The 16,942-nt window shown below is 36.8% G+C and overlaps 1 protein-coding gene across 1 annotated transcript in view; it reads right to left on the bottom strand.

Moving 5' to 3' along the window:
* LOC140700566 (tRNA (32-2'-O)-methyltransferase regulator THADA-like) overlaps positions 1-16,942 on the bottom strand; it is a 99,836-nt gene that overhangs the window by 44,183 nt on the left and 38,711 nt on the right. Inside the window, exons 3-4 of the mRNA XM_072973989.1 lie at positions 6,458-6,547; positions 5,240-5,371 (exon numbers count right to left, since the gene is read on the bottom strand). Of these exons, the coding sequence (XP_072830090.1) occupies positions 5,240-5,371; positions 6,458-6,546 (221 nt within the window). The 5' untranslated portion in view covers position 6,547. The remainder of the gene's footprint in view (positions 1-5,239; positions 5,372-6,457; positions 6,548-16,942) is intronic.

Below are 16,942 nucleotides of genomic sequence, written 5' to 3'. Positions count from 1 at the left end.
AAGTTTAACGAGCATATGAGTTCAACTGGGGATGTTGTGAAAATGCACATTCTGATTCAGCAGGTCTGGGGTGGCCCAGGGTTGCGTACTTCTGACCAGCCCCATGCGATGCTGCTGTTGGCCTGGCCCTACACTCCGAGTGACAGAGCTCTCCCGACTCTGCCTGACCTCTCCCACCTCTTCCAGAAATGAGTGCTCACCCTGCCCTACAGCAACCCACTCCACCTCTGAAAGGCCAATCAGGGAATCAAAAATGAAATATTCTCAATCCTCAAATCCATTCACTTGGATACAAACTCTGAGGCAGACTTTTTGTTGTTGTTTTTGTTTTGTTTTAAACTAAACTGTAGATGTTTTTAGGTCACCACCATCTCTCTCTCTCTCTGTGTCTCTCTCATGCACACACACACACACACAGAGGCTACCTCTACCTTCTCTATGTGAATTTAAAAATGACTAAACTCATTGTGATGGATGCGGTGATGTCTAAGGTTGAATTTCTGGAATGGAAAGCTATCTGGGAGTTGTATGTCTCTATTTCAGTCTGTGTGGTCCTTCAGGAGTAAAAATGAGAGAAACAGCAAAGAAGGAAAAGCTGGGACAAAGGAAGAATAACAAAGTAAAACATATATTTACCCAGAACAGATGAAGTAATGACGTTGGAGCCATGTTTCCAAAACAATATGGTTCTCCTTCTTTAATAAGGCCCCAAAGGTCTTGGGGAAGAGTGGGCTGCATGAGCAAAAGCCCCACCATTGCCTAGAGATTACAGGCTGAAGGGCACTGGTATTGATCTTCTGCCGAAATCTATCACCCCGTTTTGATTTGGTGGGCATGGATTATATTGCATCTGTAACTCACTACGAGAATACGGACTCATTTTTAAAATTTTAGCACCCCAATAAATAAATAAATAAATAAATAAATAAATAAATAAATAAATAAAATTTTAGCACCCTTATTCTAAATGCACACACACACACAGACAAAATGTATGTTAAATCATACATTTTAATATAAACTACTGCCCTGTAACTCTGTTCTCTAAATAAACATTTGAAAATCAAACCTGATGACTAAATTTTCTCTCTAGCAGACTGAGCAATAAATACTTGTTTTTGGTATAAAAACAACAGTTTATTAATTGGACTAGTAAATGTCTCACATACTTGGAAAAAGCAATTATAAAACAGGAAACTGAAACTGCATTTTTAGAAACAACATGTTAGATATAAAAATTACCATATATCCTGCAATCCACGAAGAAAGGAAGGACATAATGTCTATTTGCTATAAACTCACTTAAACTTACAAGTAAAACCTGTCTTACCATCTACATGAAGTAAAGATACTTTTTAAAGGCTTAAATAGTGAATAAGGGGGAAAAAATGTCAAACAGCATATTTGAGATGTTAATTATACTGATCTCTTTGAAGTTTAACAAAGATGATGGAATTTTCTGGCACTTGTAAATTCTTTAAAGTCATAATTTTTTTTAAAAAAAGCATGTTAAATCCATTTGATATGAAAAATAACTCAAAGAAATGTTAGTCCCTTTCGGAAATATGAATCCCAGGAAGTTAATGAAAAATGTTCCTCTCACCAGAAATTTTACTTTACTAAGCTTAAAAAGGCATCCCAAGTAAGAGAATGACCAAGTTTCTACTGAAAAGAGAGCCCTACCTATTCAGTATGAATATGGGGCCAACATTAAAACATCTGACACTTGTACATACCTAACAACTGCTCCAGAGTGCCATTAATTCAAGTATATAACACACATTCCCTTCATTAGTGAGAAAAAAAAATAGAGGATGAAGGATGAAGCAGGAAGGCAATAGCCTATTTCCATTTGGCAAAAAAAAAAAAATAAATAAATAAATAAAAGAACAACTGGAGCCTGGGGATTTAGATATGCCAGGAATCCCCGACAGCATGCCGCACTCAACAGTGATCATGAAACTCATCTGCAAACAGAGGAGGTTACAACCAATGAAGCTTTAGAACAGCTTCAAAAGAGCCCCTTCCTGCCCCAAAGGACATTCCCCTCTGCCCTCTTCTGGAGACAGATCCAATCATTAGAATTACTGTGTTTTATCTCATTTAATTTTCACAGCTATCCCCAGAAAACTATTTGTTTCTCCATTTTACAGAGGAGCGGATGAAGGCTAAGAAATCTAAGTGGGCAGTGGAGTCAACATTTGGACCCAGATGGTCTTACTCCAGAGCCTTCTCTCTTAACTATTACATTAAGACAGAACTGTTAATTGGGAGAAGCAAGACAGATGATGCACAATGGCAAAGATGAAACCTAATGATCTAAGAGTAAAGGTTAAAGTATAAGTCATGGGGTGGGAGGAGGGGTTGCAGGGTAGCCATGGAGTCAAAATGGTCACTATTGCTCTAGGAGCTAGATGCGTACCTGATTTTGTTGAATAAATGCATCATTATCTGAGGGTCTAATGGAACACAGGGATAAACAAGGCAAAGAAGACAGAAAGTCATTTATATGAACATCTGTATGCCACCAAATTGGACAACCTAGAAGAAAGGGATAAATTCCTAGAAACATGCATAGAAACATACCAAGACTGAATCAGAAAGAAACAGAAAATGTGAACAGAACAAAAATGAATAAGGAGATTGGATAAGTAATAAAAAATCTCCCAACAAAGAAAATCCCAGGAAAGATGGATTCACTGGTAAATTCTATCAAACATTTAAAGAAGACTTAACATCAATCCTTCTCAAACTCTTCCCAAAATACTGAAGAGGGAACACACCCAAACTCATTTTACAAGGCCAGTATTACCCTGACACTGAAGCCAAGTAAGATTACTATAAGAAAAAGAAAAAAAAAAAAACCCCAAAACCAAAAAACTACAGGCCAATATCCCTGATCAATACAGATCAATACAAAAAAATTCAAAACACTAGCAAACCAAATTCAACAGCACAGTAAAAACATCATGCACCATAGTCAAGTGGAATTCATCTCTGAGATGCAAGGATGGCTCAATATATGCAATACACTAAGTGTGATAGATCACATTAATAGAATGGAAGATTAAAATCATATGATCATCTTAATCTTTACAGGAAACATTTTGACAAAATTAAACATCCATTCACAATAAAAACTCTCAACAAATTGCATATAGAAGGAATGTACCTTAATGTAATAAGGGCCATATGTAACAAGTCCACAGCTAACATCATACTCAATAGTGAAAGGTTGAAAGCTTTTCCTCTAAGATCAAGAACAAGACAAGGGTACGTATTCTCATCACTCCTATACAACATAGAATGTGCAAGAACAAAGATGAAACCTAATGATCTAGATCTTATACTAGCAGTCCTAGCCAGAGCAACTGGGCACAAAAGAGAAATAAAAGGCATCTGAATTAGAAAAAAAGAAGTAAAATTATCTCTGTTTGCAGATGACATGATCTTATATATAGAAAATCCTAGACTCTGACTAAAAAAAAAAAAAAAAACAAAAAGGTACAAAATCAAGATATAAAAATCAGTTGCACTTCTACCCACTAACAATGAAATATCTGAAAAAGAAATAAAGAAACAATCCCATTTACAACAGCATCAAAAACAAAATACACAGGAAGAAATTCAACCAGGGAGATGAAAGATCTATACACTGAAAACTCTAAGGCACTGGTGGGAAAAAAACAAAACAAAACAAAACACTAAAGAATTAACAAATAAATGGAAAGATACCCCATGCTCATGGATTGGAAGAATTAACATTGTTAAAATGTCCATACCACCCAAAGCCATCCATAGATTCAATGTAATCTCTATCAAGATTCCAATGGTATTTCTTCTTTTGCAGAAATAGGAAAAAAAAATCCTAAAATTCATATGAACCATAAAAGATCCTAAATAGCCAAAGCAATACTAAGGGGGGAAAATGAAAAAACAAAAAAAAAAATCTAGAGGTATCACACTTTCTGATTTTAAACTATTACAGAGCCAAAGTAATCAAAACCGTATGGTACTGACATAAAAACAGACACGTCAACCAATGGAACAGAATCCAGAGCCCAGAAATAAACCCATGTATATACAGTCAACTATTTGACAAGGCAGCCAAGAATACTCAATGGAGAAAAGGTAGTTTATTCAGTAAATGGTGGTGGGAAACTGGATATTCACATGTAAAAGAATGAAACTGGACCCCTAACTCATACCACTCACAAAAATTAGCTCAAAATGGATTAAAGACTTAAACGTAAGGCCGACAACTATAAAACTTCTAGAAGAAAACATAGGGAAAAAGCTCCTTGACATTGGTCATAACAATGATTTTATGGATATGACACCAAAAGCACAATCAATAGAAGCAAAAATAAACAAGTGAAATGGCATCAAATTCAAAAGTTCCACACAGCAGAAGAGATGATCAACTAAATGAAAAGGTCATCTAAGGAATGGGGGAAAATATTTGCCAACTACCTTTTTGATAAGGGGTTAATTCCAAAATATATAAGAAACTACAATTCAATAGCAAAAAACAAACAAACCACAAACAATTCAATTTTAAAATGGGCAAAAGACCCGAATAGTCATCTTTTCCCCAAAGAAGATATTCAAATGGCCAACAGTAAAAAGAGCTTAACATCAGGGAAATGCAAATTAACACCATGAGATATCACCTCACACCTGATGGAATGGTTATTATCAAAAAGACAAGAGATAACAAATGTTGGCGAGGATTTAGAGAAACAGGAACTCTTGTGCACTGCTGATGCATGTAAATTGGTACAGCCACCATGGAAAACCGCATGGAGGTTCCTCAAAATAGAACTACAGAGATTCCACTTTTGGGTATGTATCTGAAAGAAATGAAATCACTCTCTCAAGGAGATAGTTGTGCCCCGTGTTTTTTTTCTCCAAAATCACTAGAGCTCTTGTTGCATCTTTAAAATATCATAAATGAATCTGAAAAGTCATCTGGCATCTTGCTGTTTCTGTAGCTGGACAACTTAGATCTTTATTCATCAGCCAGGAAACAGTACTCACACGGTAGATATCAGTGCCTACACTCACAATCTGAAACACTGGAGACCAGCTGGGGGCAATGGCAATAACCCGAGCCCTGCATTCACAAGACCCCTCCCAAAGTTAAAAAGAAATTTATAATATCTGAAATAAGAACAGGATTATATATCCCCATGAGGCCCTCTGCCCACCCCCATCATTTCCCTGAGGCACACACTACCTCATGATGAAGGGGATGAAAGGGGCCATGCCGAGAGCAGAGCAGGTGCCATCCATCGGGGAAGGGTAGAGCCTCCCCAACACCAAGAGTAAGAGAAACATGCTGGGATGGCAGTTCAGTTCTCCGGTATCACTGGAAAAAAATTATTGTACGGAAAGGATTTAAAACTTAAAAGGTGAGGCACTATCTTCAAACATTTTTCTCATTAAACAATTTATGTATATAAAGTGAGACCCTATGACAGGGATAATTTTCCTTTTTTCATTTTTCTCCTCCATCCACTTCATATCTTCTTAATGTGCAAATAAGGAAGGACTACTGGTAATGCTGTGGATCAGGCTTCTGCACGTGATTGTCTTCTCAAAGCTAATTCTTTGATAATTTAAGGCTGCTATTTTGATTTGAGCTGTTCAGACAGTAGAGAGGTGCCTGTTCCAAGAATGAAATGTGAAACTTTCAACATCCAAATGTACTTAAGAAAGCATGAACAGTCACTTGTGAGCGCCAGAAAAGCCTGTCTGCACAAATTACTAATATGAGGAAATCTACCATAAACAGAAGTAAAATTCACTGATGTGATTTTTATTTCCCTATTATAGGCAATTGGTATAAATTCATACCAAGTGCAAAAATTGCTAAAAGAATACAATGGCCCATGTTCTAAGATGTCCATACTAAAAATGCCACTACCAGCCACAGAATGTGATTGAAAGGACAATAGCGAACTTTGCACTGATCAGACTAGAAGCCCTCTTAATTGCTTTATTCTGTGTGTCCAGGGTCACTGGCCATCTTTGCTCAATTAGAACAGTACCATTTCTGATGCTACATGACCAGATTAGTCAACAATAGGCCAGTAACCAAAAAATGAGAGGTGTGCATTAAAACAATTCAGTAAGTAAACACACAGATTTTTAAATATAAGGATTCTTAGAAGGAATTACCATGTGCTTCTATAAAGCTAATTCCTGTAAAACACTGAAAACTTTAAATCCAGGATTTTTAAAATGTAAAATATAATACAAAAAATGAATTATATACAACTTTTCAGGTACAAATATACTACAGAGTTAGGCAACATGATATAATAAAGAAACACTTAAAAAATCCATCTATGTTATAGGGAAGGAGTTGATTAAAAACTGATGTCTGGAGGGAAAAATCTCAAAGTAATTCATATCCTTGATTTCACTTTGCCCCGGTCTATTGCCTTCTTACCTGTCCACAGTATTGGCTACCGTTTCCAACTGTTTCAGAAGAAAGGGATAGAGTTCCGGGAAACGAGAGAAAAATTCACTCCCTGTCATTCTGTGGAGGGAGAATAAAAGATAAATTACTATCAGTTATTTCCTCTGATTTAATAATAAAGCCTATTTTTTTTTAAAGAAAGGTAACTAAAGCCATTTGTTTGAATATTTAATGAAATAAAGAACGAAGCCTACATCTGAAGAATTTAACAATTAAATTATATATACATTTAATTTGGATTTTGGAAATGCTCTTAATGCATGGAATTTTATCTAAAATTTAAGATTATATATATTTAAAAATATTTAATATTAAATTCTAACAGGGAAGAAAGATGCAATCTGTGAAAATGCCACAATTGATTTGGACTATGGATATAATCACCACCTGCTTGACTGAGACTGATTCAACTTTAGTAATAAGGTCAAGTGTAGAACAAGGTTTCTCGAAGTCAGTACCAGGGACACTCTGGAGGAGATAATTCTTTGTTGCAGGGGGCTGTCCTCTGCACCACTGACTGTTTAGCAGCCTCCAGGGCTTCTCCCTGCCTAGATGCTAGCAGCACAGCACTCCCTGCCCCTACCAGCTGATAATCAAAGATGTCTCTGGACATCATCAAATGTACCCTGAGAGGAAAAAAGGTCCCCAGTTGAGACATACTGGCCTGAAGTGTGGTTATCAGAAGAAGACTTGGTGTGTAGGGTTCTGGAGCACCGATCTATGAGGATTACTTTTTCCATCTTTATAAATACTAGCCCCAGAACTCTAACAAGATCCTGAAAATAGTTCCTCCAACTGTGCAACCGACAAAAAAAGCTCAAGCTAAATTTAGCATTTGGTTAGTCTGTCTCCAAAACTATTAAAGAACTACTCTGAAGGAGTAACATAAATACTCCCTAACTTGCCCCCTCCTATCAACTCTAGATGTATGCTCCTATTAATGAAGACCCAAAATAGCGTGTTTTTAAAATTGAGGTCTATTTTACACATAGTGAAATGCTCAAATCTAAGTGTAGCATTTGATCAATGTTCACAAATGCATTCACTCATGTAATCCACCCCTGTGAAGCCTTAGAAAATTTCCATCCTTCCAGAAAGTTCCCTCGGGCCCCTTTCCCAGTCAACTCCAAATCCCCAAAGCAACCATGATTTGATTTCTATCACCACAATTTGGTTTTGTCCATTCTAGAATTTCATATAAATATAATAATACATTAAATAATTTTTTGTGTCTGGATTTTTTCACTCAGCATAAAAGTTTATGAGATTCATCCATGTTATTCAATGTATCAACAGTTTCTCTTTGCTGTTTTGTGTTCCACTGTATGAATATGCAAGTTTGTTTATCTATCCTCCTCTTGACAGACATGAACTGTTTCCATTTGTTGGCTATCATGAATAAAGCTGCTATGAACATTCTTGTACAAGGATTTTTTGTGAACACATGTTTTAATTTCTCTTAGATAAATATCTGAGAATAAAACTGAAGCATGTTTAACATTTTAGGAAACTGACTTTTCCGAAATAATTACAGTATTTTACACTCCCAGAAATAATAATAAGTAAGCATTTTAGTGGCTCCATACCCTTTCTGACATTTGCTGTTGTCTTCTTTTCCATTTTAGCCACGCTAGTAGGTATGCAGTGCTATCTCTTGGCAATTTTTACCTGCATTTCCTTGAGACTAATGATGTTAAACACTTTTCATGTGCTTTGGTCATTGGTATGGCCTTTTGTAAAGTATCTATTCAAGATTTTTAAATCAAGTTGCTTGTTGGTCTCCTTTGTCATATATAGGCATTGCATGTACTCTCTCCTAGCCTGTGGCTTCTCAATTTATTTTCTTAGTAATGTCCTTTGATGAGCAGAAATTTTTAATTTTTAATGAAGTCCAATAATTTGATCAATTTCTTTCTTTTATGATTCATACTTGCTACAGAAGAAGAAACTTTTGTCTATCCCAACATCACAAAAATATTTTGTTTTCTTCCATAATTTGTATAGTTTTACCTTTTAAGTTGATGTCTATGACCCATATCAAATTAATTTTTATGTATAGTATGAGGTGGAGATCAAGGTTCTTTCTTCTACATTGGCATATCATATTTTTAATACAAAGATGTCATAAGAAAAGATAAATGCCTTAAAATCTAAATGATGTATGTACCATGTTCACGGATGAGAAGATTCAATATAAAGACAAAATTCTCCACAAATTCAATATAATTCCAATAAAAATAGTAATTGTGTCTGGGTATATATCTGGATAACCAAATTCTAAAATGTATACAGGAGTACCAAGTGCCAAGAGTAGCAAAGATAACCTTGAAGAACAACAAGTCTGGAGGACTCAACCAATTAGGTAGACAGAAATAGTACAAAACTTTAATAATTAGGACACTGTGGTGACAAGAAGGCCAATGAAACAGAGCACAGCAGTGCACACAAATATAACTGAAAACCTGGTTTATGAAAGAGCTGGTATTGCAGATATAGTACTATGAAGATCACAGGTGCTATGATAACTAATTATCCACAGAGACAAAATTAAAACAGGATGCCAGCCTCCCACAATACACAAAATTAAATTCCACTGAATTCAAGACTTAGAAGTAAAAAATAAAACTGCAAAATTCTTTGAGTGACTATAGAGAACAGAATTTATTGAACAAGACCCAAAAGCATCAACTAGTAGGAAAAATAGATATATTCAACTATATCAGTTAATTAAAAAAAATTCAATATACCAAAAATAAAGCACAAAGAAAAATACAAAATAATATACACACAACATATTTCTGGTCAAGGAGGAGTATGAAATGTTATAGAATAGAAGAGATTTAAGAGACTAAGAGACTTAAAAGACTTATGAGACTAAAAAAAACCAAAAAACTAAATGCAAGGTGTGGACCTCGTCTGGACCTTGATCCTAACAAACCAACTATTAAAAAAAAAAAAAACCTAATTATAAAAAGACATTTCTAAGACAATTAGCAAAGTTTGAATATTAAGGAATTATTCACTTTGTTAGATATGATAATCGTACAGTGGTATTTCCTTTTGGGGAGGGCAAGAAATGGATAAAATAAGATTGGCAAAACATTGATAACTGTTGAAGCTGAGTGATGGAAAAACAGAGGTTAGTTAAACTAGTCTCTTTACTTTTACACGTTTAAAATTTCCACAATAAAAATATTTTAAATTAAAAGTAAAATTTTTATTTGACAAGCCACAAATGGGGAGAAAATTTGTACTATACTCATATAACTGAGATTATATAATTAGTATTCTAAAAATATGAAGAACTCCAGTGAATCAGTAAGTATAAGACAACTCAATATAAAAATGGACAAAACCTATCAAAATACAATTCTCAGAAGATAAATGCTTGTGGCCAATAAACTTAAGATGTTCAGCAACACTGAGAGATCATTTTATATCCTCAAACTGGCAAAGATTAAAAAGTCCAACAATACTACATATTGGAATTCTCAGACACTTGATGGAAATGAAAATTACTACAACAATTTTGAGAAATAATTTGGCGTTTTCTTGAAAGCCATAGATGTTTTTACCCAGTGACTCAGAAACACTCTTCCTTGGTAAATCTTGGACACGGGCATCAGGAAGCTTGTCCAAGCATATGTATAGCAGCCATATTCCATCAACAAGAGGGTGAACAAACTGTAGGACACTCACACTATGGAGTAATGTATAGCAGTAAATCTGAACAGACTACAGACACACGCAACGACACAGATGAATCTCAGCAACTCAATGTTAAGTGAAAAAAACAAGTTTCAGAAAGTATATGCAATATAATCCTTCCACGTAAAGTTTACAGCAAAGCACCACTAAATAATATATTGCTTAGGGGAACAAATTTATGTGATTTAAAAAATGAAAAAGCAGATAAAAAAATAAAAACAAAATTGATGAAAGTAATCAATTCTCTTCAAGGGGAACAGAAAGAAAATGGGATTAGAGAGGAACATATAAAAGGCTTCAAAAGTAATGTTTGGAGGGGAGCGTATAGCTCAGTGGTAGAGTACGTGCTTAGCATGCACAAGGTCCTGGGTTCAATCCCCAATACCTCCATTATAAATAAATAAGTAAAAACCTAATTATTCCCCCACCAAAAAACAAAATAAAAACTTAAAATCAAATTTTACAAAAAAGTTCTTACTCCACCCCAGATTACAGATTTATTGAACATGTATTGGATGCTTTATGTAAAATACACTCATATCCTTTACTTATTAAATATGTTTATGGAAAAAATTAATAACATTAAAAGAAACACAGTAGACTGCCTAGTGCCTCTCCTCACAGAAAATTATGCAAAAATATCTTAGCTTTCGCTTTTAAAAAATTCAGTGTATTCAAATACACATTTTATAGTTTGGTTTTTTCCTCTTAACAAATATGCATTATATATATTGCTGTGCACCTTGCTTTTCTTTTTCATCTAAAACTATATCTGTGAAATCACTCAATATCAGGTACAATGATCTATTTCTTTCCATTGAATGGCTGCAGAATAATCCATTGTTTAGTTGAGTGTAGCTGATTTAATCCTAATGGTAAGGGCTTTTGGTTGTTACCAGTCTCTTCCTCTAATAAAGGATGACATGTATGAATTTCTTTGTTAATAAATTGCAAACCTGGGTTTTGCAGGGTCAATGTTTTACTGAGGGGGAAGACAAAACCATTCCACTACAGGCTATGTTACATTCTTAACCACCTCTAAGCAAAACTGGTCAAGAATATCAGTTTCCATCTTTAGTGGAGTCACTTAAAGGTAAAAGTGCATGAGCTCAGTACTGGGATCCCTAAGTACACTTGCCCACACAGAATGCCTCCGTCTACACAACAAAGCCTGATGATTATGTCTTCTGGAGGAATTAGTCATTGACTTCCAGGGGAGTAAGGCATTCCTTAATGGCCTGATACCTCTTAGTGGAGTAACAAAGACAAGCATTCTCACTTAAGCAGACCATAGGCTTGTTATCACCATCATCTAGAAACTGTCTTGATAAATAATTGGCTCTGCTGACCACAATACTGCCAGAGAAATGGGCTGAGGAGCTACTATTCTAAAATTAAAGTCATTGCTTTAATTGAATTATAGCTAATTACCTCAAACAGCAAATTACCTCATTCAGTTACCTTGGCAAACATTTACCAACCAGTCTATCTTGGAGGATATTTGAAGAGGGTACATTATTCAAAGTTAAATACGTGGTGAATGATTTAACTAATTGTTTTGTTCTTAGCAGCTTGGGAGGTTTTGACTACATCTTTAAAAAATATTCTGTTAAGATGACTGTGTCCATGCTTGATGGCGTAGACTTTGAAGTATCAACTGTGCATCTGACAGTGTTTAAGAAAAACCAAAATTATTCTTTAAGGAAAATTTTGACCTTGCTCAGGTACGCTAAGACACAGGAGGTGCCTTTCTATTCTAGCATTCTTAGGCTCCACAATACTGTTAAGAAAATGGTGACCCCATTTCTGGTTCAGCTCACCTAAAGGCCAGGACTGCAAACACAGAAGAGTTGAGCTCCATGTACTTGCCTGATAGCATTATTTCAACCCTGCATCAGCCAAGGGCTACTAAAGACCTGGCTAAATGTTTATGGAGTGCTGCCTGAAAGATATGCAATATTAACAATTCTTGCATATTATAAAACAGAGCCTCAAGAGGTAAGGCATAGAAGGGTATCAGAATTATCTAAGAGGCTTATTGAAACTTTACTCAGTTACACCAGAAGGTCTACAGCATCTTGAATGCAGAACTTTGGCTGCTAATATATATTAATTCCAGCCTTCAACTAACCAATGACTACATTTTATGTTTATACTGAGTGGAGGATCACCATGTACAATAGTGCTTCCAAGCGGAGGCAGTTTATAGGGGCTGCTGGTATAGGTCTGTAATCTAGACTTCTTTTGAAAGACCAAGGTCATGGAACCATGTCAGTTCAAGTTTGAATCTCCTTCCATGAATCCTAGAACATGTAAGTTTTGTATAAGTTTTTTTTTAATTGATTAGGACATGTAAGTTTCACCTCTCACTTGCTACTTAAAATTCTGATCATATTTTTCTCAAGAGAATAGCAAATTAAAAAAAAAAAACTATATACTTCATGTTGAGCACTGTGTTAGGTCCTCTGGGAGATACTAACAATAGGAGACAGCCACTGCTCTTGGAGCTTAAAATCTGATCAGGAAGACAAGCCATATTCATCGACTGTAATTAAAAGTGTAAGGCAAATCAGTGTAAGGGTCAAATAAAAGATGCTTACAAGTAAGAGTACAGAGTTGCAAAAGACATCACTGGGAGCTGGAGAGGTAGGGAAAGTTTTGTGGGAAACATGGAAACCAAGGTGAGTCTTGAAAAACTGGTAAGAAAAAGGAGAGAAGACATCATGGAGGAGGTGGGCAGGTACAGGAACCAAGTGCACAGACAAAGTTGGCTGGATGATAAGAGGACTTCATGATAAGAGAAAGTAGAAAACACAGGATATTTACAATTTCTTAGAAATTTGAATGCCAGGTTAAACAGATTCACCTGTGTCTTACAGGCTTTGAAAGTTTCTGAACAGGAGAGAGATGTGACAAGAGCAGACTAGACTAGAGACAGCAGAAATGCGGTGACCCCATGGACATTCACTAAATGTGTACTTTTTCCTCTCAAGTAGAGCATTAATATCTATAGGCATCTATATACTTCCCTGCATCTCTCTTGCTATGCAGCACAATACTTTGTAAATGTTGGTTGACTGGTAAATATTTAGGTAATGAATGAATAAATAATATTAGCCAGAGAAGAAAAAAACTCTAATATATAGTTGACTTCAAACCTATGTCTTATGCCTTTTTCCTTCTTTCAGTGATTGGTACCCACACAACTGACACCTAACTACTCACTCAGCTTCCCAAGTCAGAAACTCCCAATGCACACAATCAACAGGCAAATCTTGCTGCTTCTGCCTCCAGAGTATCTGTTGATCTTTTTCTCACCATCCCCACAACTTACATCCCAAGTTTGACTGCTATTATTTCTTGCCTAGATACTGTGTCAGCCTCTCGCCTGATCTCTTTGCCTCACATCTTCCCCCTCTGTAACTGTTGTGATAAGAATTCTCTCTTCCAAATACAAATCAAATCACGTAACATTGTGAGATTAATAGCTCCCTACTGATTTTTGGATAAATTCTTTAGCATGATTCACAAAGTTCTGCCTAGTCTGACTCCCTTGGCCAGCTATCTGTCACCTATCCACCTTCAAACCTAGCCATGCAGAACTTCTTTTGGTCCTATCAACATGCCTTTCTAGTCTCCAGAGGTTGGCAAATAACACTTTCTGCTAGGAACACTTCTCCCCTCACCCACTCCAGACTAACCCCAAACAACTGTTCAATTTGGGACTTAGGCCAACTTCTTCCAGGTCGCCTTCTCTGATGTCTCAAGTGTGGGTTAGGTGTCTGACGTTGGTATCGTACTATAATCCACAATCTCCCCATCAGAGCACTGACAGCATGACATACATGGAACTTCTATTTACTTGCTTACTTCTCCCCACAGATTACACATTCTGCATGGACAGAGACTACATCTCTCTCATTTCTCCATATTATCTCTGGTGTTAAGTATGATGCTCAGTTCATAGCTGGTGCTGAATAAATACCTCTGAGTGAAAGAAGCAAAACAAAAGGACAGAGTCCTTGACAAAGTCAAGGAGAAAAGGAATTATGACTAAGATGGTAACAAGTGAATAATTTCTTAAAGTGCATCATTAGCTATATCTAAGGACCTTCAGAATCATCATTTGAATTAATAAGCTGAGTATCCTGTCAAGGCGTGAAATGTTCTTAAACACAAATATATAAAACTTGTCTCCCTGGTTTGCAAACAGTTCGATTCCAGTTCAACCAAAAAAGCCAACAGGCTGATATGTTACCTCCCCAGCTATGGCAAGCCCTGGGGGAAAATTCTCCAGTGACAGGCATTTCAAACCTGTTTATCTGTGTGGCCAAAAACTAGCCCAACAACTTTACAGGAAACAAGAGAAGTGATAAAAAGGAAAAACTGAATCTCTGTAACTTCAAGCTCCTAGGAAGACAAAGGAGATCAGCAAAAACTGTGAATGGGATCTAACAGACAGACATAGGAGAAAGCAAAGAAGCCAGGAGAGAGAGTGAGAATAAACAGCTTGAACCTTGGGACTGTCAGACTCCACCAAAGGTGAGTTATTCCCTATTCTATCAGGTAAGAATTATGCAGGCATAACTAATGAGAGGTCCCTGGGGAAACAGAAATTGCTTGAAGAAACTAGGTTGTGTTGTACCAAGAATAAGATGCTAGGGTGGGGGAGGGTATAGCTCAGTAGCAGAGCACATGCTTAGCATGCACAAGGTCCTGGGTTCAATCCCTAGTACCTCCACTTTAAAAAAAGATTTTTCATCAAAAAAAAAAAAAAAAAAAAGAATAAGGTGCCCGAAGCACAGAGTGGCTGTGATCTCCACCAAGGCAGTCCACTGCCTGACATGTGTGTTCAGTGCTAGACACCCCCATGGCCCAGCCAGGGCCAAGAGCAAAGTAGGCTCGCAAGAAAAGTGCCTGGCACCATTTTGTTTTATTTTAAGAGCTATTTAAAAATTATTTTAGTATTTCTTATTTATTGAAAAAAATAGATAATAAAGAACTCTGTAAAGAAAAATCTAAAAATCACAGACAGTATCAAAGATAGCTGCTAGTCTGTGTTGACGTCTATCCACACCTTTCTCCCCCTTATATATTGTTCTGTAATCTACTTTTTACACTTAACGATATATTAAGAACACTGTTCCATATCAATCTGACCCCGCTTTCACACGGTAGCCTCTGGGCACTTTCTCTGTGCACCTCCTATGTTTGAACATTGGTCTGGGGAACTAATCCAGACACCAGCCCAGAACAGTTCATGCTCGTCTTGGCTGAGCCACGTGTGGAAAGCAGTCCCACTCTAGCCACATTCAGCTCTGCCCTTTTGTCCGCACACTCCACATCTAATCTTAGTAATGCCAAGAGTCTAGTTTTTGAGGGCATCTGAGCTTTGGTCATTGTAGTGGTCTAGGAATCCACCCTGTCCCTTTAACCGCTCAGAGAATCCTTCACTTAAATCAAGCTTCTATTTCTCTTAGAGATCTGCGTCCTGAGAAAAGCTGGAATGCCTGAAGCACATGCTTCTGAGTTTAACAAAAGTGTCAGATGAAAACTATCATGCAAAGAAAAGAAGCATTTGGGGAAATGTGTTAAAAGTAAAAATAAGGTATCTCCACCCCCCTCTTCAATTCCTACACATATACTTCCTTATTATTCTCCATCATCTCAGAAACAGAGATCAACAGAGCAATGTACAAAGGTATGAAAAGACAGAGCTAGCAAAGGCAAGCAAAAACATGCAGGAGTAAGGAAGTGCATAGTAAATAGGCAGAGCTTGTGCCTGGCTTGAAAAAACCAGAACTTATTCACAGGCCATGGAGAAAACACCATAAAACTGATCATTAGAGGAAAATAAATGATGAAGGCAAAAGCCTGGAGGTTTTCAAATGGGAACCCAATAAACTATTAAAATTTAGCTACTCCCCAGATTCTGGCCTATAAAACCACCACAGAGGAGAGGAATCAGTTAAGAGCCTATGTCTCCTTGCCATGTTGATTGCTGATAAAAACAGTAAGCTCATCTTAAGGATGAAACAAACCTACAAAGAAGACAAAGCGCGTGTGCACACACACACACATACTTCAAAGGATAATCAAATGCAACCTCGTAAAATAGAAACATCTAACAAAATAGAAATCTGGGCTTGGAATCCCACCAGGAGGGCCATCTCTGACTCCATCCCTAGAATCTTCCCTCTACCTCTGAGTAGAGCTGATACTAGAATTTCTCCCTAGAGTAGTAGTAATTTAAAAAGAGTAAGTGATTGGACAAAAGGGATGTCAGGGATCCCAGGGTCAGAATCTCACATTCAACAAGCACTTGGAATCATTGTCATGGGTCCACTAGGAAGTCCTGTTATTAAATTTCAGGCAAAGGAAGTTAAAGAAAAGGCATCTTTTTCAGGGCCTCTATTCTAAGTGTACTGACTCTGACCAGGCCTCCAGCTAGTCTCCTTTTCCTTCCTAACCTTTGTAGATAGCCATGAAATTCTTGGACTTGGTGAATATTTTTCTAGTCCTTCCCTTTTGGAACTGCTTTCCAGATAGAGAATCTTCCAAATCACAAAATTAGCCATCATTATACTATACCAGGGAGGGAAGTGAAAGGTCTCGGTTCTGGAAGTGCCCTGGCCTTCCCCTTGTGAAATCACTGGCCTAGGAGTGGGCTGGGAAACACACTTCCACTCATTACACAGCCAGTTGGTTGGTAACCACACATCTCTTGAATTCCTCACGTGTGCAAGG

The sequence above is a fragment of the Vicugna pacos genome, chromosome 13 (assembly GCF_048564905.1).
Source record: "Vicugna pacos chromosome 13, VicPac4, whole genome shotgun sequence".
NCBI lineage: Eukaryota > Metazoa > Chordata > Mammalia > Artiodactyla > Camelidae > Vicugna > Vicugna pacos.
Note: the sequence above shows the minus strand (reverse complement) of the source record. Positions and strands in the feature narration are given on the sequence as shown.